The 21,913-nt window shown below is 43.7% G+C and overlaps 1 protein-coding gene across 3 annotated transcripts in view; it reads right to left on the bottom strand.

Moving 5' to 3' along the window:
• Nucleotides 1-20,607, bottom strand: part of APPL1 (adaptor protein, phosphotyrosine interacting with PH domain and leucine zipper 1) — a 50,447-nt gene extending 29,840 nt beyond the window's left edge. Inside the window, exons 1-7 of one of the 3 annotated variants that reach the window (XM_062201122.1) lie at nucleotides 20,496-20,607; nucleotides 11,327-11,425; nucleotides 9,888-9,947; nucleotides 9,315-9,386; nucleotides 5,755-5,842; nucleotides 4,424-4,465; nucleotides 2,559-2,617 (exon numbers count right to left, since the gene is read on the bottom strand). In XM_062201122.1, coding sequence (XP_062057106.1) covers nucleotides 2,559-2,617; nucleotides 4,424-4,465; nucleotides 5,755-5,842; nucleotides 9,315-9,386; nucleotides 9,888-9,947; nucleotides 11,327-11,425; nucleotides 20,496-20,549 — 474 coding nt within the window. In that variant the 5' untranslated portion in view covers nucleotides 20,550-20,607. Of the gene's footprint in view, nucleotides 1-2,558; nucleotides 2,618-4,423; nucleotides 4,466-5,754; nucleotides 5,843-9,314; nucleotides 9,387-9,887; nucleotides 9,948-11,326; nucleotides 11,426-12,607; nucleotides 12,734-20,495 lie in introns of those variants that run through there. The other 2 variants (XM_062201124.1, XM_062201123.1) reach the window with 2 other exon arrangements.
• Between the last annotated feature and the right edge of the window lie 1,306 nt (nucleotides 20,608-21,913).

The following is a 21,913-nucleotide window of genomic DNA, read 5'->3' as shown; positions in this document are numbered from 1 at the left end:
GGGCCTCATTCCTTTGTCATCATAACCTCTACTCTACCACCAATGGCTCTACTCCCAACCTGTGTGTACTGATGGTCCTCTTCCCCACTTAATGCTGTATAATTGTTCAAACCTGGTAAATGCCACTCTTAGGATCATTGGTTACTATCCTCACTCTGTCTTTTATGACCTTGTCTAAATATGATCAGAGTCAGCAAACTTGGAAGGCTTCCATAGCCTTGGCAACTCATGACGACAGCCTAGGATGGTTACTGGCGCCATAAACTAGAGTGTCAATTTGTTGGGTCAACAACAGGAGCCACTGTGCACTTGCTCCTCATGTGGGATCTCTGTCCTTAATGTGCTGTCCATTGTGATTTAATGCTATAACTAGTACTCAAACAGTATGTTTCACTTTGTGTTTCTATGTGGGTGCAAACTGTTGAAATCTTTATACTAAATTGATCTTCTGTATATAAAGCGAATTGAAAATGAATCTTGATGCAAATGGAAGGGGAGAGGGAGCGGGAGAGGGGAGGGTTGCGGGTGGGAGGGAAGTTATGGGAGGGGGAAGCCATTGTAATCCATAAGCTGTACACTGGAAATTTATATTCATTAAATAAAAGTTAAAAAAAAAAAAGGAATTATGAGAAATGTACTCTATGGAATACTTCACAGCAGTTAAAAAAAATGAAATCCGGTCATTTGCAACAAAATGGATGAGTCTGGAAAACATCATATTTGGTGAAATAAGCCAGTCCCTAAGGGACAAATACTGTATGTTCTCCTAGATTTGTGATAACTAACAGAGCACCTAAAAGGAAACCTGGAGGCCAGCACCGTGGCTTAACAGGCTAATCCTCCGCCTTGCGGCACCAGCACACTGGGTTCTAGTCCTGGTTGGGGCGCCGGATTCTATCCCGGTTGCCCATCTTCCAGGCCAGCTCTCTGCTATGGCCCGGGAGTGCAGTGGAGGATGGCCCAAGTCCTTGGGCCCTGCACCCGCATGGGAGACCGGGAGAGGCACCTGGCTCCTGGCTTCGGATCGGCGAGATGCGCCGGCCGCAGCGGCCACTGGAGGGTGAACCAGCGGCAAAAAGGAAGACCTTTCTCTCTGTCTCTCTCTCTCACTATCCACTCTGCCTGTCAAAAAAAAAGGAAACCTGGAGAAGTGAAACTGACACTATGAGAAGCAATGACTTGAATAGCCCTTGTCTTTACTGCCAAGGAACAGTTTATTACTTTATTCTTTTTACTTAATACCACTGGTTGAACCCTTTACTTAATGTAGAATTAATCATAAGTGCATAAAGTCAATTGAAAATAGATTCCAGTGAAAAATAAGAGTGGGAATAAGAGAGGGAGGAGCTGTACAGCTATGCACACATTCCCATGGACTTTCACCTAAGGGTAAAGTTAAAAATTTGCCATGAGACTCCAAATCCCATTAAGCTGGGTAGTAGTAATGCCATCTTACACGTTAAAGTGATATTAAGTGATTGATTATATAAATATTATTAAGTGTCAAAGGGATCACATAAATAAGACCAAGTGTCTAGTAATAACAACAGATAGAATTAAAAAGGAAACCATGTTCCAACATGGAAAGCAGTCCACAAAGCAGACTCAGAGGATGAAAAACACCCTAAACACCACTCTGACCTCAGAATCAGCCCTTAAGGCATTCTAGACTGGCTGAAAAGACCATGAGCCCATTTCAGGCATGGAAAGCCAAGACACAGTGCCAAAAAAAAAAAAAAAAAAAAAAAAAATCGACATGAAGGATCTCTGTGAGTGAGACTCCAGTGGAAAGAAGGGGCCATGAAAGGAGGTTCTTTTCTTTGAAGGGAGGAGAGAACTTCCACTTTGCTTATGGCTCTTTCTAAATACTGACAGAGTTTGTGGACTCAAAAGGCTTCCATAGCCTTGGCAGCTTATGACAAGAGCCTCGGGTGATTACTGATGCCATAAATAAGAGTGTTAATTGTTAAATCAACAACAGGAGTCACTGTGCACTTACTCCCCATGTAGGACCTCTGTCCTTAATGAGTTGTACTAAGAGAATTAACTGCAAAACTTGTACTCAAACAGTACTTTATACATCTTGTGTGTGTGGCGAGGTGCAAATTGTTGAAATCTTTACTTGGAATGGAGTTGGTCTTCTGGATATAAAGTTGATTAAAAACAAATCTTAATGAAAAATGGGATGGGAGAGGGAGTAGGAGGTGGGACGGGAGTGGGAGTGGGAGGGGGTATAGGGGAGAAGAGCCATTATTTTCCTAAAGTTGTACCTATTAAATTTGCATTTATTAAGTAAAAGCTTTAAAAAAAGTAAATAAATTTTTAAAATATTCCTTCCAAAAGTATTCTTTCCTCTCCACTTTCAATAATAACATTAGCTAAAATCTTTATTATATCTCTGCAAACTACTCAAATACTTTTTCAGTGGATTCCCTCTCATTTATTTTTTGACCATTTTCATGTTAATGTGATATTAAAAAAAGATAACTAATTCAATGCAGTTCACAGATATAATTTTAAGAATATAATGATACTGAAGGAGAAGGTATATATCACACCTTGTCATTTTCTCTCTTTTTTGACAGTCGACTGTATCTGTTAATTGCAGCATCATGATCTGGAAAGCAGAAATGAATGTTAACCACAGAACTTTGCAACACTTGAAGTGTTAAATGGTTTTTACTTGTGAATCTCTCTGCCAGTGTACTATAGCAAGAAAAGAATTCCCTATCACATGAATTACTGCATTCAAATTTTCCCCACAGCCAAATTTCCCCCATGACCAAAATCCCCTTAAATTGTTTCTATCAAACTTATTTTTAAAAAAAAAATCCAATGGCAAGGGAACAATAGTCTACTGATAGTATTTTTTTTTTTTTTGACAGACAGAGTTAGACAGTGAGAGAGAGAGACAGAGAAAGGTCTTCCTTCCATTGGTTCACCCCCCAAGTGGCTGCTACAGCCGGCACGCTGTGCCAATCTGAAGCCAGGAGCTGGGTGCTTCCTCCTGGTCTCCCATGTGGTGCAGGGCCCAAGCACTTGGGCCATCCTCCACTGTACTCCTGGGCCACAAGAGAGTTGGAATGGAAGAGGTGTGCCCCAACCAGGACTAGAACCCGGGGTGCCGGTGCCGCAGGCGGAGGATTAGCCAAGTGAGCCGCGGCGCTGGCCTAGATTTTTTTTTTTTTAAAAGATTTATCTATTCATCTGAAAGTCAGAGTTACAGAGAGAGAGAAGAGGCAGAGAGAAAGAGAGGTCTTCCACCCGATGGTTCGCTCCCCAACTGGCCACAACAGCCGGAGCTTCGCCAATCCGAAGCCAGGAGCCAGGAGCTTCTTCTGAGTCTCCCACGCGAGTGCAGGGGCCCAAGGACTTGGGCCCTCTTCTACTGCTTTCCCAGGCCACAGAAAAGAGCTGGACTGGAAGAGGAGCAGCTGGGCCTCGAACCGGCACCCATATGGGATGCCGGCACTTCAGGCCAGGGCATTAACCCGCTGTGCCACAGCGCAGGCCCCTCTACTGACAGTATTTTTAGAAGTATTTTTACAGGCCGGCGCTAATCCTCTGCCTGCGGCGCCGGCACACCGGGTTCTAGTCCCGATCGGGGTGCCGGATTCTGTCCTGGTTGCCCCTCTTCCAGGCCAGCTCTCTGCTGTGGCCCGGGAGGGCAGAGGAGGATGGCCCAAGTCCTTGGGCCCTGCACCTGCATGGGAGACCAGGAGAAGCACCTGGCTCCTGGCTTCGGATTGGCACAGAGCGCCGGCTGCAGCAGTGGCTTTTCTCTCCGTCTCTCTCTCTCTCACTCTCCACTCTGCCTGTCCAAAAGAAAAAAAAAGTATTTTTACAACAAAATTAGCAAATGCTCATTTTAAAAAAGTTGGAATATATACAGAAGGAAGGTAAAATATCTTAGACATTTAAAGAGTAAACTACAAATTTCCTTCAATTTTTTTTTATATAGTAGAAACAATGTAAATAACAAAACTGATTTAAATTATGTTCACTTCAACTTTTTATTCTTTTTAAAAATTTCAATTTTCACAAAGAATCTAGCTATGGATGTGCAATGAAAAATTCGTTATTACAAGAAATAAGTGTGTAGGTGAGCACTATGGAGTAATGGGTAAAGCCACCACCTATGGTGCTGGCATCCAGTAAGGCACCAGTTCAAGTCCCAGCTGCTCCACTTTCGATCCAGCTTCCTGCCGACAGCCTGGGAAAGCAGCAGAAGATGGCCCAAGTCCACAGGCCCCTGCACCCACGTAGGAGACCTGGAAGAAGCTCCTGGCTCCCAGCTTTGAACCAGCCCAGATCTGACCATTGAGGCCATTTGGGAAGTGAACCAGAGGGTGGTTCACTTTTTCTTAAAAAAAAAAAAAAAATTAATAAAAAAGAAGAAGTGTGTAAGGAATTCAGGGCTTACCATTACTGGCAATCTGAAATACTTCCTTTAATGTCAGTATCTCTGAAAAAGTTCAAGAATAATTCCAGTTCAGCATATTTATGCAACATCAAGTTTGTTCTGAAGACAGTAAATGTCACTTAAGCCAAAATTAAAACTTCCAAATAATATTCAACATTCAAAGCAAAATAGTTACTCTGTATTTTAGCTCATCTTCAGAACACTTACTATGATTAGCAACAATTACAACACCAGAAAAATCTACTTCCTTCAAATCAGCAATATAATCAGTCTCCTTGGATTATAAGAAAAGAATTCTTGTTTCTTGACCTTAGGAAAAAAACATTCTGAGCATCACCACAATTATTAACTCTACCTCTAAAATACATCTGTCTTCATCCCATGTATGACTGAAATACTTTATCATTCACTGATAAGTTAAATAGTTTTATTCTATCTAAATACTTTGAAAACAAATCTGTATGACTGAGTTTATAGATGATAAAGAAGCAAAGTCTGCAAAACTCTCATTTTATCACCTAGTAATTCTAAATGAGTGATAAAAAAATCCACTAACTTGAAAGTTGTTACACATAGCAGCACTCCTGTCTCCCACAACTCCAGCCATCTACATACTCCTATATTCTGTGCCCCTAACCTAATTCAGGCCTTGGTCAGACCTCAGTGGACTTTCCTACTTCAATCTCCTAGACACCAAATTTACTCTGTTCTGTCCTGATAAACAAAGGGATTTTGTCTCTACTCCTTAAAGAACTCCACTGACTACTCTTTGCTCATAAACTCAAGTCCTCTTTAGCATGATCCAGGGCTATCAAATCTAATGCTACAAGCATCTCCAGTCTTGCCCCAAAACATCCAATGTGGCAGTCACACTGAATTTGTCACTATTAAAACAAGCTATATACTTCTACAGCTTTGGTCATCCTAGTCCCTCTAATAATTATCTAATAGAACTATGACTCTCTTCTCAGCAAATTCCTCTTTACCGTTCAACGCTTGAGTCATATCACTGGCATAGCCTTTCTGAACCCCCTCTTCTGAACCCGCACAGCACAACGCTTATTCCCTAACCATAACAGGCACAGTATCATAATTGCGTGTTTTTACCATCTCCTTCTGCAGGATTTCTCAAAGGAAAAGATAACTTATTCATATAACTCAGTATTTAGTTCAGACACCTCGCCTTAGTTCCTATAAATGTTTGGTGACTAATTAAAGTAAAAGTGGCAAAGGTTGCAGTCAGAAACAGTTTAGGTAGATAGTGATATGCATTTTACAAGCATTGATCTTCTGACAGCTAATGAAAGTAAACGTAAGTTTGACTTCAATACCTTTCAGATCTCGTTCTTTAAACTGGGTAATGGGAAACATCATGGCATCAGCAAGTTGAGTTGAAAGTACAGCATGACAAGAGCTAAGCTAGTGAAAGAAAGACCAAAAAGGCCAAGTAACTAACTATACAGAGACATTTAACCAGTATTACGTAAATTAAACAATCTAATTAAAATGCTTTGATAAATTCTACACAAGAAAACACTAAAAATTTTGTGATTAATACAAAATATGAAACATCCAAAAGATGCCCATTTAAAACTCTTAGGAAGAAAAAACACAGGATGATCTTGCTTTTGTTAGATATGACACCAAATGTGCAAGGACCAAAAGAAAATATAAACTGGACTTCATCAAAATAACTCCTGCGCAAAGGATACTACCAATAAAGTAAAGATAACCCATAAAATGGGAGAAACCACTTGCCAATCACATACCTAATAACAAACTTGTACCTAGAATGAAGAACTCTTACACCTCAGTAAGATGACAAATAATCCAATTAAAAAGCAGGCAGTGCAGACTTTTGCGCAGTGGTTTAAACTGCCACTTGGAACATCAGAATCCTGTATTGGAGTAGTCCCTGCTACTATGCTTCCAATCCAGCTTCATGCTAATGAATTTGGGAAGGCAGATGACAGCTCAGGTACTTGGATGCCTGCCGTCTACCAGGCTCCTGGTATCAACCTGGCCCAGCCCCAGCTGCTCTGGGCATCTTGGGAGTGACCCAGCAGATGGAGGGTATCTTTGTCTCTCTCTCCTTACACCCCTTCTCAAATATATAAATCTTTAAAAAAGTAACTTTTAAAAAGTAGACAGGGTCCGGCACAATGGCACAGTGGATAGAGCTGCCACGTGCAGCACCAGCATCCCGTATAGGTGCTGGTTTGGGTCCTGGCTGCTTCACTTCTGATCCAGCTCTCTACTATGGCCTGGGAAAGCAGTAGAAGATGACCCAAGTGCATGGGCCCCTGCACCTACATGGGAAACCTCGAAGAAGCTCCTGGCTTCGGATCTGCGCAACTCCAGCCGTTGCGGCCATCTAGGGAGTGAACCAGCAGATAGAAGACCCCTATCTCTCTTTCTGCCTCTGCCTCTAACTCTTCCTTTCAAATAAATAAATACATCTCCGAAAAAAAAAAAAAAAGTGGGCAAAGGATCTGAGTATCTGAGTAGACACTTCAAAGGTGTATAAATGGCTAAAAGGCATCATTAGCCATCAGAAAAATGCCAATCAAAACCACAATATCACTTTATACCGACTTAGAGGTCTACAATAATTATTAAAACTATGAAAGTAATAGTTGTTGGTGAGGATATAGAAAAACTTCAACCCTCCTACATTGCTGGTGGATAGAAAAATGATGCAAGCATTGTAGATAGCTTGGTAGTTTCTGGAAAACCCAAAATTACCATCAGATTTTAAAACCTCACTTCTGGGTATATAACTAAATTAACTTTAAACTCATCTTGGAGCTGGTGCTGTAGTGTAGTGGACTATGCCTTCACCTGTGTCGCCAGCATCCCTTATGGGCACATGGGTGCCAGTTTGTGCCTGGGCTGCTCGGCTTCCAATCCAGCTCTCTGCTATGGCCTTGGAAAGCAGTGGAAAACGGCTCAAGTGCTTGGGCCCCTGCATCCGCGTGGGAGACCCAGAAGAAGCTTCTGGCTCCTGGCTTTGGACTGGCCTAGCTCCAGCCCTTGCAGCCATGTGGGCTGCAGATGGAAGACCTTTCTCTCTGTCTCTCCCTCACTTTGTCACTCTCTCTCAAATAAATAAATAAAATCTTGAAAACAAAAAAGCAAACTTGAATACACATGCTCATAGTAGCACTACTCACACTAGTTAAAACATGAAAACAACCCAAATTGTTCATCAATAATAAAAACATGATATACCTGTAAAATGAAATTTTTTCAGCCAAAAAAATTGTATTGATGAATATTACAACATAAAGCATAAACACATGCTAAGAGAAAGACAGACACAAAGTCCTCAAATGATTTGAGTCCATTTACGTGAAATATCCGAAATAGGCGAATCTACGAAGACAGGAAGCAGATTAGTGGTTGCCAGCATCTAGGGATGCAGGGAAGAGACAATGGGAGCCTACAAGCGAGTTTCCTTTGGGATAATGAAAATGTTCTAGAACTAGATGGTGGTGATAAGTTCACAACATTGTGCATATATTAAATGTCACAAATAGCAAATTTTATATGTATTTTACCATTTTTTTAAATTAGGAAAATCTCATTTCCTGTATTATCCTACGGCATCATCCTAGGTAACATTTTGCTAAAAGGAGTTATAAAATACTTCAAAAATCACTTTCCAGTTATAAGGACTAGAAAGGACAAAACTACTGACTCATGAAGAGTGTTCACTGCAACAGCAGAGAATGGTTTTAGACTCCCCTCACCCACCACAACTTTCTTCCTCTTAGCTTATTTTATTTATTTGAAAGGCAGAGTTACAGAGAGAGACAGAAGGATAAATATAGAAACAGAGTTGGTCTATCCGCTGGTTCACTCCCCAAATGTTTGCAATGTCCAGGGCTGAGCCAGCCAAAGCCAGGAACTTCATCATGTCTCCCACACAGGTGCAGGGGCCCAAGCACTTGGGCCATCTTCCAATGCTTTCCCAGATGCATTAGCAGGGAACTGGATCAGAAGTGGAGCAGTCAAGACTTGAACAGGCACCTGCAGTAGATGCCAGAAATGTAGGCAGTAGCTTAACCCATTTACGCCCCAAAGCTGGCCCCATCTTATTTTTTTATTTTTTTTTTTTAATGATTTGTTACAATGACTGGTTTGCGAAATTAAGAGTTGTTTGCAAAGGAAGGATAAATAAGAACTGAACATGTAAATGTTGTTTGATAGCAAAAAAGAAACCACAAAGGGTCTAACAGCTCAGTTTAACTTTCCTCTCCCTGCTCACATTCAGTAACCCCAAGGAAGGCAGCAGTGTTATGGCACAGCGAGTTAAGCCACTGCTTGTGAAGCCAGCTTCCCATACTGGAATGCCAGTTCAAGTCCAGCTGCTCTGCTTCCGAGCCAGCTTCCTGCTAATGCTCCTGGGAAAGCAGCAGATTATGGCCCAAGTACTTGGGTCCCTATCACCCATGTGAAAAGAGCAAGATGGAGTTCCTGGCTCTTGGCTTCAGCCTGCTCTAGACCTGGCCGATGGGGCCATCTGGGAAGTGAACGAGCAGATAGAAGATCTCTCTCTCCCTCTCCATCTCTCGTTCTTCCAAATCAATTTAAAAAATAAATAAAGTAACACAACAAAAGACTACACAGTCCATACACTGAAAGTAGAGAAAGCACATCTATATTCTGCTTCCTGGGAAATAATTTGTTTTATTCAGATAAAGGAAGTGTGTTTTTTATTTTAATGAGACAACCACCAGGATATAGAAATGAGGTCCTTCTTAGTAATCTTTGTAATACAGCTCTACTCAGTCGAAATTACAAAGCTCCCCCCAAAACTAAACTTGACTAAGTTAATTATGACTATGTATTCAAGCAAAAAAGAAAAAAATAAAATAAAAACACTTGCCTCATCTATAACTTTTGAAAACTGTTGTAAAGTAGAGCTCATAACTTCATCGTCACCTCCCAATGGAAACCGCTGAAAAGCAAGAAACAGAGAAAGGTCCAATACTGTATGTCTTCTGTGAAAGACATAATTTACATTTTTAAGTAACTTCAAAAGACTTTCAAAAGTCTAAACAACTTCTAACAATATCATTTAAACAGTACAATTTACACATTTAATAAACACTAATTAAAATGTTTGCAAAGTAACCAATTTAACAAGGTATACTAGAATGTATACTGTACGGGATGTTCAAAGATTTGGCTTTTAGCTCTAGTTCTTCCAATAGCCAATAGTATAAGCTTTAGCAAGCCTCTGAGTACCTTCATTTGTAAAACAAAGACAGGTAAACTAAATAACTTTTATCTAACATAAATCACTAAGGCTCTCTCTGCATAGTGAGATTTCAATGGCATATTCTGTTAATTCAAAAAAGCCAAAAGACTCTTGATGAGTCAAGAGTCTCTTCATCCACAAAGGCACTTTATCACAACATATTTTAAATCATGCTTTTAAAACGTTGACACACAATACCTGTTTTTCGTATTCTTTTAAAAGTTTTGAAGTCAGGTGTGTTGCTGCGCTTAATTCATTCTATGGAAAAACATTAGCATTCAGATTAGCACACTACTGGATAATAAAGTTTTAGCTGAAAATGCTAGGCCATTTTTATTTATTATCACTTAACATAAGTATTATACAACCTATTTCTTAAACTCTTACTAAATCACTTGAAAGGTAACTACCAATACAGTACTTTTAAAGGTAAACTCAAGCATAAAATAGTCATTGTCAAACCAACCATATTCCAAATATGTGTGTTTTTTGGCTAAAAGAAACTAATCACTAAGTATTTTAAAAGCTAGATGTACACTACATGATCTTATCGGAATCTCTGGAGAATCTAAAGATGAATGCCTGATGATCCCTCTCCAGATACTGACACTAGACTATGTCTGATAAGCATTTCAAAACATGAAACCAGTATTTGATTAACTTAGCAGCATTTCATAGCAACACAACATGAAAGAGCATTCTTAATTCAAATTCTTTTTCAGTGATGACTATAGTGACAAAAGAACATTTCTTTTACATAGTAACTGAATTATCTGTGGTCAGAAATAAAATTTGGAAGACCTATCACAAGGGAAAAACAAACAACTATCACAGCAACTTCTAAGTATATAATGAAAATGTGAATCTAGAAATCAGAAAAAAGAGAAAAAATAAAATTTGATTAATCCCAAAGAAAATATATCATAGAATTCAAGTTGCTATTAAGTTATAAGCCTTAAATTTTATTCCTGCTTTACAAAAATCCTAAAGTTCACCTCCTTGTGACCTAGAACTACATCTACTTTTTATTATCTTCTTCTAAACTACGTAAGGACTAACCCCTTTTAAATCCTCTACTTCAAAAGGCAAAGTGTTCCGAAAGAACAAAAGCATCATTAGGGAAAAGTTACTAATGACAATATGGGATTCTCAGTCAAATCTTAGGCAAAGATCACTATCAGTGGGGTTCAGTTATAAAGCCCTTACTATGTCTGGGGAGAAGGGGGAGATGCTGTATCTTCCCTCATTTTTATAGTGCTATAAATTACACACTAGTAATTGAAAGATAAGTTTTGTAGCACAAGCCTAAATGTTTAGTCACAGGGCAGACCTGGCAGTTAAGATGACAGGAAGCCTTACCACAGTGCTCAGGTTCAATAACCAGCTCCAGCTTTCTCTGATGCATACCCTGACCCTGGCAATCAGTACATGATGGCTCAAATACTAGGGTTTCTGTCACCCACTTGGGAGAATTAGATTGAGTTCCAGGCTCCTGGATTCAGCCTGGCCCAGCCTTGGCTGCGGCATGAATTTGGAGAGTGAACTAGCAGATGGAAACACTCTCTCTCACTGTCTGCTTTTCAAATAAAATGAAAAACAAGTATTTTAAAGTACTGAGTTAGCTCTTAGCTTTTTACCTGTGCATCATAAATCCGATGCATAGCTTGATACAATTGGTTCATGTAATTGGAAATAGCTGTAGCATCTTCTTCAAATACACCCAGTAATGACCTTGTCTGTTTAAAATAAAAGCAATAAGTTTATACTAACCATTATATAAATCAGATGGAAAATATTTTTTTCTAAACAAATAAAAAATTCTAAAATATTAGAGCTCTAGTAATTCTGAATTTTAATCCATTTTCTTTCTTTTGAAAACACCAAGAAATCAGGGATTTTTATTCTCAGTTTCACATCATTAAAGTAGAGGTATTTTCCAACCATGTCACGCAAACTTTAGAAGGAACCACAGGGTAAATTTTTATGAATTAAAAATCCTGTCTGTGACACCAGCATCTCATGTGGGCACCACTTGGAGTCCTGGCTACTCCACTCCTGATCCAGCTCCTTGCTAATGCTACTGGGAAAGCAGCAGAAGATGGCCCAAGTGCCTGGGCCCCTGCCACACTTGCGGGAGATTTGGATGAAGCTCCAGGCTTCAGCCTGGCCCAGCCCTGGCTATTGCAGCCATTTGGGGAGCAAATCACAGGATGGAAGATCTCTCTCTCCATCTCTCCTTCTACGTAACTATACCTTTCAAATAAATTAATTAATCCTAAAAAAAAAAAAAAAAATCCTGTAATTAAACTTTACAAGGAACACAGGTGTATTTTTTACAAATTAAAAATTCTATAAACTAAGAACATATCAAAAGAAACATTCAAAGCTAAATCAACCATATTCCATGTGTAAATATTTAGACATTTCAGGATTAATTTAGGATGATCGTTTTTCTTGTTCCATGGTCTCTTCCAGTAGTGCCAAATCTTTCCCAGTCCTAATAAATTAATAATGCAGTACTTCCTCCCCAATGTGGTCAACTCTTCAGTCTATAAAATGTCAACTATGTTTTCCTGAGTGCAGAATCTGAAGGTTTCTTCCTTTTTTATACATTTCTATGTTGCTTGGCTTTTTATTATTATGAGCATGTAAAATTATCTTTAAGAGGAAAAATCTTACCAGCAAGTAAACATTAAGAATGTCAACAAAAATTATCAAAGCAAACTTGCCTATCAAAGGCAACGTTTGCTTACCATTCTATATCCCAGAGGCATGAGAAGAATAGAAATACCAACAGCTACTGATAACTGAAGCTTAAAATCTAAAAGATGACCTTGTATTTTTATTCTAAAATTCAGCTTGGCTATGGCTTCCTATGTTCAGTTCCAGTGTAAAGGAGAAAAAGGGCACAAGATTACCCAGTATATGAAGTCCACATTCTCAAGTCATCTACTTCTCCAGGGCTCTGAGATTTGGAATGGATAAAATCTCTCAGTCTTGTGCTGCACCCCAATCCCTACAGTGCTATCTGAAGTTCTGAAAAGGTGGGGCCATAGCTGTGGCACAGGGTAATTCTCACATATGGCCACCGGTTCTAGTCCTGGCTGCTCCTCTTCAAATCCAGCTCTCTGGTATAGCCTGTAAAAGCAGTAGAAGATGGCGCAGGCACTGGGGCCCCTGCACCCACATGGAAGACACAGCAGCAGCTCCTGGCTTTAGATCGGTGCAGCTCCGGCCAATGCAGCCATTCGGGGAATGAATCCACGGATGGAGGACTGATTTCTCTCTGCCTCTGCCTCTCTGTAACTCTGCCTTTCAAATAAATAAATAAATTAGGGGGGAAAAAAGATGTAAAAAGGAAAAGCATAAGGAAATCTTACAGGTTAATGCCCTTCTTAAGAAAAATCTGGGCCGGCGCCGTGGCTTAACAGGCTAATCCTCTGCCTTGCGGTGCCGGCACACCAGGTTCTAGTCCTGGTTGGGGCGCCAGATTCTATCCTAGTTGCCCCTCTTCCAGGCCAGCTCTCTGCTATGGCCTGGGAAGGCAGTGGAGGATGGCCCAAGTCCTTGGGCCCTGCACCCGCATGGGAGACCAGGAGAAGCACCTGGCTCCTGGCTTCGGATCAGTGAGATGCGCTGGCCGCAGCGGCCATTGGAGGGTGAACCAACGGCAAAAAGGAAGACCTTTCTCTCTGTCTCTCTCTCACTATCCACTCTGCCTGTCAAAAAAAAAAGAAAAAGAAAAATCTGAGGCTGGCATTGTGGTATAGAGGTAAAACCACCGCCTGTGACACAAGCATCCCATATGGGCGCCAGTTCACATCCGGCTGCTCCACTTTCCATCCAGCTCCCTGCTAACGGGAAAAGCAGCAGAGGATGGCCTGTTTGGGTCCCCGCCACCTGCATGGGAGACCTACATGAAGCTCCTCACTTAGGCCTGGCCCAGCCCTGGCCATTGAGGTTATCTGAGGAGTGAACCAGCGGATGAAAGATCAATCTCTCTCTCTCTCTAATTGACTTTAAAATAAATAAATAAAATCTTAAAAAAAAAATTGATTTCAAAAGAGAAAAGTCTACCCCTTAGCTTCACTTTTTCTGTCAAAAATCTCCAATTCAAGATTTACACTTAAGTCAGAATTGTGGTGGGGACCAGCACTGTGGTGCAGTGGGTTATGGGTGCTGGTTCAAGACCTGGCTGCTCCACTTTCCTTCCAGCTCCCTGCTAATATACCTGGGAAAGCAGTGCAGGATGGCCAAAGTGCTTGGGCCCCTGCACCCACATAGGAGACCCAAAAGAAGCTCCTGGCTCCTGGCTCTGGATCGGCTCGGCTCTGGCTGTTGCGGCCATCTGGGGAGCAAACCAGCAGATGGAAGACATCTCTGTCTCTACTTTTCTCTCTGACTTTCAAATAAATAAATTCTTTTTTTTTTTTAATTTTTTTTTTATTTTTGACAGGCAGAGTGGACAGTGAGAGAGAGACAGAGAAAAAGGTCTTCCTTTTGCCGTTGGTTCACCCTCCAATGGCCGCCGTGGTAGCGTGCTGCGGCCGGCGCACCGCGCTGATCCGTTGGCAGGAGCCAGGTGCTTCTCCTGGTCTCCCATGGGGTGCAGGGCCCAAGAACTTGGGCCATCCTCCACTGCACTCCCTGGCCACAGCAGAGAGCTGGCCTGGAAGAGGGGCAACTGGGACAGGATCGGTGCCCCGACTGGGACTAGAACGTGGTGTGCCGGCGCCGCAAGGCGGAGGATTAGCCTGTTGAGCCACGGCGCCGGCCCAAATAAATAAATTCTTTAAAAAAAATCTGTGGTATAATTAAATTCAAATTCATTTATTATATCAGAACAAGGATGAAACAGATTCCCTATTTAACATTAATAATATCAAGTATAATTACTATTTGTTTAAAGGAAGCAGTTTACTGGGTTTGGCACTGTGATGTAGTGAGAAAGCCGCCACCTGCAGTGCCAGCTTCCCATATGGGTGCCTGTTCAAGTCCTGGATGCTTCACTTCCGATTCAGCTCTCTGTTATGGCCTGGGAAAGCAGTGGAAGATGGCCCAAGTCCTTGGGCCCCTGTACCAATGTGGGAGACCTGGAAGAACTCCTGGCTTCAGATTGGCACAGCTCCAGTCATTGCGTTGTGGCCATCTGGAGAGAGAACCAGCAGATGGAAGATTGATCTGTCTCTCTCTGCCTCTCTGTAACTGCCTTTCAAATAAAATAAATCTTTAAAAAAAAAAAAAATAAAGTGAACAGTTTAAAAAAACAGAACCAATATGGTACCATTTTTTGGTACCATTTCTTTAAATCTATTAAGACATCCATTTCAAGATGCAAATTACATAGTATCAAAACAAAATAATGCTGGTGGTTGAGCTGTAATTTAAGGTTTTTTTACATCTTGATATTTTTACTTATTATTTATGGAAAGAGACCTTCAGACAAAATTTTAGCACTTAAGGGTCTAATGTAAATGTAAGGAAAATACAGAGGCCCTGCCATGGCACCACAGGTAAACCCACCACCTGCAATGCTGGCATCCAAAATGGGCACCGGTTTGAGTCCCAGCTGCTCCACTTCCAATCCAGCTCCCTACTAGTGGCCTGAGAAAAGCAGCAGGGGATGGCTGAAGTGCCACCCAAGTGGGAGACCTAGAAGAAGTTCTTGGCTCCTTGTTTAAAGGAATTGAACCTCTGGAGAGTTTGGGGAGTGAACCTGCGAATGGAAGATTGATCTCTGTCTTCCAGTTCACTCTGTAACTCTGACCTTCAAATAAAGAAATAAATCTCTAAAAAATATGAACAGCATAAATTCAATATATGCTCCAAATTTCTTCACATCCAGAGTTCAACTTTTTTTTCTTTTTTTTTTTTTTTTTAATTTATTTGAGACACACAATTACAGAGAAGGAGAGAGATCTTCCATCCACTGGTACACTTCCCAAATGGCCCCAACTGCTGGAGATGGGCTGATCTGAAGCCAGGAGGTTCTTCTGGGTCTCACACATGGGTGCAGGGGCCCAAGCACTTGGGCCATTTTCTGCTGCTTTTCCAGGCCATTAGCAGGGAGCTGGATCAGAAGTGGAGCAGCCCGGACTCAAACCAGTGATCACATGGAATGCCAGCGCCGCAGGTGGAGGCTTAACCTACCATACCATAGCATTGGGCCCCAGGGTTCAACTCCTTTTTTTTTTTTTTTTTAAAGATTTATTTATTTATCTGAAACAGTTAAACAGAGAACAAGAGGCAGAGAGAAAGAGGGAGAGAAAGTCTTCCATCCACTCATTCACTTCCTAATTGACCACATCGGCCAGAGCTGTGCCAATCTGAAGGCAAAAGCCAGGAGCTTCTTCCGGGTCTCCCACGTGGGTCCAAGAGCCCAAGGACTTGGGCCATCTTCTACTGCTTTCCCAGGCCATAGCAGAGAGCTGGATCGGAAGTGGAGCAGCCGGGACTCGAACTGGTGTCCATATGGGATGTGGCACTACAGTGGTGGGCTTTACCCGCTATGCCACAGCACGGATCCCAGAGTTCAACTCTTATGAATCATTTTTTACTCCAAAGTTATCAATATTCGTGTTTTCTCATACATGTTATTCTGTGTTCCATGAATTTGAGGGGTGTGACAAGTATTTCTTAGACCTTCTCTACCTTTGTTCCTAGTATCATCTTCCAAGACAGATACTCACTTCCACCAAGCAGAGAAAGGTTTTCCAGTAACAACCTTTCCTTCCTCAAATGATTGTTAAACTGATTTGCTAACTTTACTAAGAGGCTGCACTTGGACAGTATGCCACTAGGAGAAACAAACAAGTATGTTCATCTGTAGGCAAGGTCAAGTACATTACAACTGCCAGGGGAATCTGATGTTAAAACATGGAATTAAAAAACTGTATCTTATATTCTATGAGTATTTCACATTATGCAAACAAAGAAATCACTTGAGATTGAGGTTTGTCTTCACCATTCTGTATCATGGATCAATCACTAAGTATGTACTCAGGAAATCAGTAATTGTTTAAAAATTTACTCAAAAATCTGAGAGAGAGGAAGAGACTTATCTTCCATTCCTGGGTTCACTCCCCAGATGGCCACAACAGCCAGGCCAACAGAGCTTCATCCAGCTCTCCCAAGTGGGTAGCAGGGGCCCAAACACATAGGCCATCTTCCACTACTATTCCCAGGCTATTAGCAGAGAGCTGGCTCACAAGTGGAGCAGGTAGGGCACAAACCAGAGTCCATATGGGTTCCCAGCATCACAGTTCCTAACACCACAATGCAGGCTGCCAAAATCAATAATTTTTAGAAGTCATACCTCTTCTGAGTATGTTTTATTTTTTGTCTCATTTTCAAAATGATATATAAACATGGTCAAGTCACCCAGTGCAGGCTTAAGATTTTCTGTCTCAACAGATGACCTCTTGCAGAATGGTGTGGTACAGGCAAGATAATTCTAAAGACGCTTATGTTTAATCAGCTGCATTTGGACTTGTAGATTCACCCTATTTTAACACCTAGTTACTATAAAGCAAAAACTACTAAAGGTAACAGTAATTCAGGATAGTCGTCCATGACTCCCATGCTGTTTTCACACAGCAACTGGCAGGCCACATTTGATTAGGATTAATGATCCAATAAAAAAAGCTTATCTATACCAGGAGCTTTAAAAATGTTAATATTCAGGCCGGTGCCGTGGCTTAACAGGCTAATCCTCCGCCTTGCGGCGGCGACACACTGGGTTCTAGTACCGGTTGGGGCACCGGATTCTATCCTAGTTGCCCCTCTTCCAGGCCAGCTCTCTGCTATGGTCCGGGAAGGCAGTGGAGGATGGCCCAAGTCCTTGGGCCCTGCACCCGCATGGGAGACCAGGAGAAGCACCTGGCTCCTGGCTTCGGGTCAGCGAGATGCACCGGCCGCAGTGGCCATTGGAGGGTGAACCAACGGCAAAAAAAGGAAGACCTTTCTCTCTGTCTCTATCTACTCTGCCTGTAAAAAATAAAATAAAATAAAATAAAAATGTTAATATTCTGGCCGGCACCGTGGCTCAATAGGCTAATCCTCTGCCTTGCGGCGCAGGCCCACCGGGTTCTAGTCCCGGTCAGGGTGCCGGATTCTGTCCTGGTTGCCCCTCTTCCAGGCCAGCTCTCTGCTATGGCCCGGGAAGGCAGTGGAGGATGGCCCAAATGCTTGGGCCCTGCACCCCATGGGAGACCAGGAGAAGCACCTGGCTCCTGCCTTCAGATTAGCGTGGTGCGCCAGCCGCAGCGCACCGGCAGTGGCGGCCATTGGAGGGTGAACCAATGGCAAAGGAAGACCTTTCTCTCTGTCTCTCTCTCTCATTGTCCACTCTGCCTGTCCAAAAATAAAAAAAATTTTTTTTAAAATGTTAATATTCTTTGTTACTGCACTTCTTGGATCCTTTCCTAGATAAAACAGTCTAAACTGAGAACAAAAAGTTATGCTCAAAAGCATTATTTAGCCCTCTTCAAAAAAGCAAAATTTCGGGATAACTCAAATGCCAACAGGTCAACTGTTCAGTCAATTAAGGAAAGGTGCTGTCCTCAGACTTTCTTTCAGAATATAGTAATGTGAAGATATGTGAGCTATTTTGTTAAGCTGAAAGAACAAAAATTACTGAACACAATATAATTTCAATTACACTAAAACATGTTGAAATAAAAAAGACTAGAATAAAGCAAACTGTTAATAGGGTCTGCTGCTAGGTGCTTGGCAGGTAAATTGTGAATGTACATTTTCTCCTTTATCTTCCAGCTTTTCTGAAGCAAGCAACCATTATTTTTTAATAATCAGGGTAAAAAATTCAAACACTCACTGAGGCTCAGAGAATGAGTGCTTTGCCCTCAAGCAGAAAGTACTAAGTGGTAGACAAACCCTTATCTCCTCAATTCCACACCCAGGGCTTTATAGCCCCACTACAGGTTCTCCCCGAGAATTACCTCCAGGTGTTTTCCCTTCCCTTCTTAAACCCCAGCTTTCCCAACCAATTTTCCCAAATATTACCCAGTTCAAATGTGTTGCTTCTGGATATTAAAGTATCAATGTAGCTATTTCATTTTAAAAACTACACAACTGATACAAAGAACTAATTTTCAAATTGTAAACTATGTGAAAAACTCAGGACATGAATCAGATGAGTCAAGAGATCATTTGTGGCTGCCGCTGTGGCTCACTAGGCTAATCCTCTGCCTGCGGCACCGGCACACCAGGTTCTAGTCCCAGTTGGGGCGCCAGATTCTGTCCCGGTTGCCCCTCTTCCAGTCCAGCTCTCTGCTGTGGCCCGGGAGTGCAGTGGAGGATGGCCCAAGTCCTTGGGCCCTGTACCCGGATGGGAGACCAGGAGAAGCACCTGGCTCCTAGCTTAGGATCAGTGCGGTGCACCGGCTGCGGCGGCCATTGTGGGGTGAACCAACGGAAAAAGAAGACCTTTCTCTCTGCCTCTCTCTCTCTCTCACTGTCCACTCTGCAAAAAATCATTTGTGCCTCAACACTCGTGGCAAGAGCACCGTGCAACCCATTCTGAGCTGTGGTCTTTCTGGGCTACAAAACACAGAAGGTAAGGCAACCTGCAGCAACTTACAGAAAAGAGCAAAATGACACAGTGCACCTGGCCAAAACCTCCCACAAACCACCTTAAAACAACACAGCTTCTAACTTTGTACTACAAGAGTCATTAAGAGAAATCTGAACTGGGAGTCAAGATAAACCAAAATGTGGGTGTCTCTTTCGGTCCGTCTAGGCTGATAAAAGAGTATTACCAGCCGGCACCTACTGGCCTGGGAAGATAACTTTCAGAATGTAACAAGTACAAATCAGTTCTACAATCAGAGCCCAAATTTCAACCTGGCGACTCACACTGGCACAAATTCCAAGGCAGAGGTGCTGCCCAGGAAAGGGGGCTTGATCCAGCCCGTGCTTCCACGTGGAATACGTGCATTTTATTTCGAAATACACAAAGCCGCATAGACTTTTCCGAGTGGCATCTAGCAATATGGTCTTCAATTGCTTATTGGTGTAAAAGGCAGGCTTGGCAATCCGGTTTCTCTGAAGCTAAGTTACAGCCCCCACTCCCCTCCCGCCAACATCTTTCCAGAAACAGCTGATTCCATTCCTGGGTTACATTCCCCCCCCCCCCAAAAAAAAAAAAAAAAAAAACAACGGTCAGAATCGCCAGCCGTCACAGCAGCATCACCCCCCAGCGCACCACACACAGAACACCGGGCTCTTATTTTGATGAGTTTATTGCCGGAGCCAAGTGTGCAGCGAGCGGCGCGGCGGCCGCCCAGGCGCCGTCCCCGGCTCGGGTTGTGACAGCGGCCGGGCGCGGGCAGCGGGGACGGGCTCCGGGACACACAGCCCTCCTTCCTCGCCTCCCCAGCTCGCCGAGCCGCAAGACTGCTGGCTCCCTTTCCTCCGAAAATTCCGGGGTGGGGGAGCTAGCACCTCCCATCGCAGCGATTAAAAAAACAAAAACGACAAAACAAAACAAAAAAAAAGGCACTTTTCATCCAACAGAGAGGAGACCCGCGCGCGGCCGTGACGGCCAGGCCCACGCCAGGCGGCGGCGGCAGGCTCGGTCCCGGCCTGCGGCCCTGCAGCGCGGGCCCACGAGGGCCTCGGGAAGCGGGGCCCGGCTTCGGCTGCTCCGAGCGCGGCCCGAGTCGGCGGGCGGGCGATACCTGGGCGGCGGCCCTACCTGGGCCCGGGCGGGCACCGGCGGCGGCAACCGCAGGCCTGGGGTCCTCCCGCCCGGCTCGCCTGCACGGCCCGCCGCCGCCCGCGCCTCACCTGCGGGCTGTCCTCCAGCGTCTCCTCAATGGGCAGCTTGTCGATCCCCGGCATCGTGGCGAAGGGAGGGCGGTGGCAGGAGACGCAGTGGCCGCCCACAGCTCCCCGCGCCCGCCCGCCCGCAGCAGCTGACCCCGGCCCGCCCTCTCTCTCGCAGGCTCTGCCGCCGACACCGCCCGCGCCGCCCTCGCCAGGCGCCGAGCTGCCGCGCGGGAAATCCCGCCCCTCGGCCTGATCGCCCCGCCCCCAGGCGCTCCCATTGGCTCCAGGCCACGCCCGTCAGCGCTGGAGCTGACCGGGAGAGGTTCCTCTAGCGAGAAGAACGGTTCTGCGAACGCCGGGCTCGCTGGTGGCGGAGGCGGCCCTGTCTCGGCTGGGCGATCCCGGGTAGCGCTCGGGCGTTTGGATGCAAATCGGCGGAGCCCGTCCCCCCCACGGCTTGCAGCCGCGAGTTACCGGAACCTCGAGGGAGCATCACACTGGGGAACTTGGGGCAGTCTTACTTCTCCGGCAATGTATTTCGTCAGCGACCTTGGAAAAACCCCTACCGCTGGCGCCTTTCCTCAGTTTCCTCAAATTAGAACCTTCCCAGACCTGCCTGAAGCATCCAGCAAAACGGATGTCAGTGAGATCCGAAGTTCCGTCATTAACTGGAGTTCCTGCTACATTTGCGGGCTCGAAATGCGCCTTCCGGGCGCTTGGTAATAGCTTATTAAATTTAAAAAACACAAACCCACCACCAGCAACAAGAAAAAACCCGTGGCTGTTGCCAGTTCGGCAGCCCTTACCTGCCCACGAGGGAAGAACTGACCTGCCATTCCAGCTTCCGTGGTTTTTACATCACAAAGGAAAACACCCTTTAACCAGGAGGCTACGCTGCTCACTTATGTTGATAACTGATTAGCACTTCTGTTCCATCAAAAAAACATTGGGAAGAGGGTTCACATCGCTTCTTAACTTTGACAGTAAAGCGAAGCATCGAGTTGGGGAGTTAAGCCTGAGACCCCGTCTCTCCCTGCCTCCTGGTCCATCTTCCCCCACCTCCATTTTTCTGTAGAGTTAGTAGTGATGCTTTCTTCAGTGTAAAGAGAAAATGGCAAAATAAACTAGCCATTAGTCCCACCAATCCATCCCATTTTCATTTAAGAAATAAAAAATATGCTGAGTAAGGATGAATCGCAGCTCGATGCCACAGATAGATTGAAACAAATATGCTGTAATGAGGATGGAAGTTACATTTTCTTTAAAGATTTATTTTATGTATTTGAAAGAGTTACAGAGACAGAGAGAGGTCTTCCATCCACTGGTTCACTCACCAAATGGCCGCTACGGCCAAGTAGAAGCTGAAACCTAGGCACTCCATCATCCCACATGGAGGGCAGGGACCCATATACTTGAGCCATTACTGCTGCCTCCCA

The sequence above is a fragment of the Lepus europaeus genome, chromosome 9, assembly GCF_033115175.1.
Source record: "Lepus europaeus isolate LE1 chromosome 9, mLepTim1.pri, whole genome shotgun sequence".
In the NCBI taxonomy this organism is placed as follows: Eukaryota; Metazoa; Chordata; class Mammalia; order Lagomorpha; family Leporidae; genus Lepus; species Lepus europaeus.
This window is presented reverse-complemented; position numbering and strand designations above follow the sequence as displayed.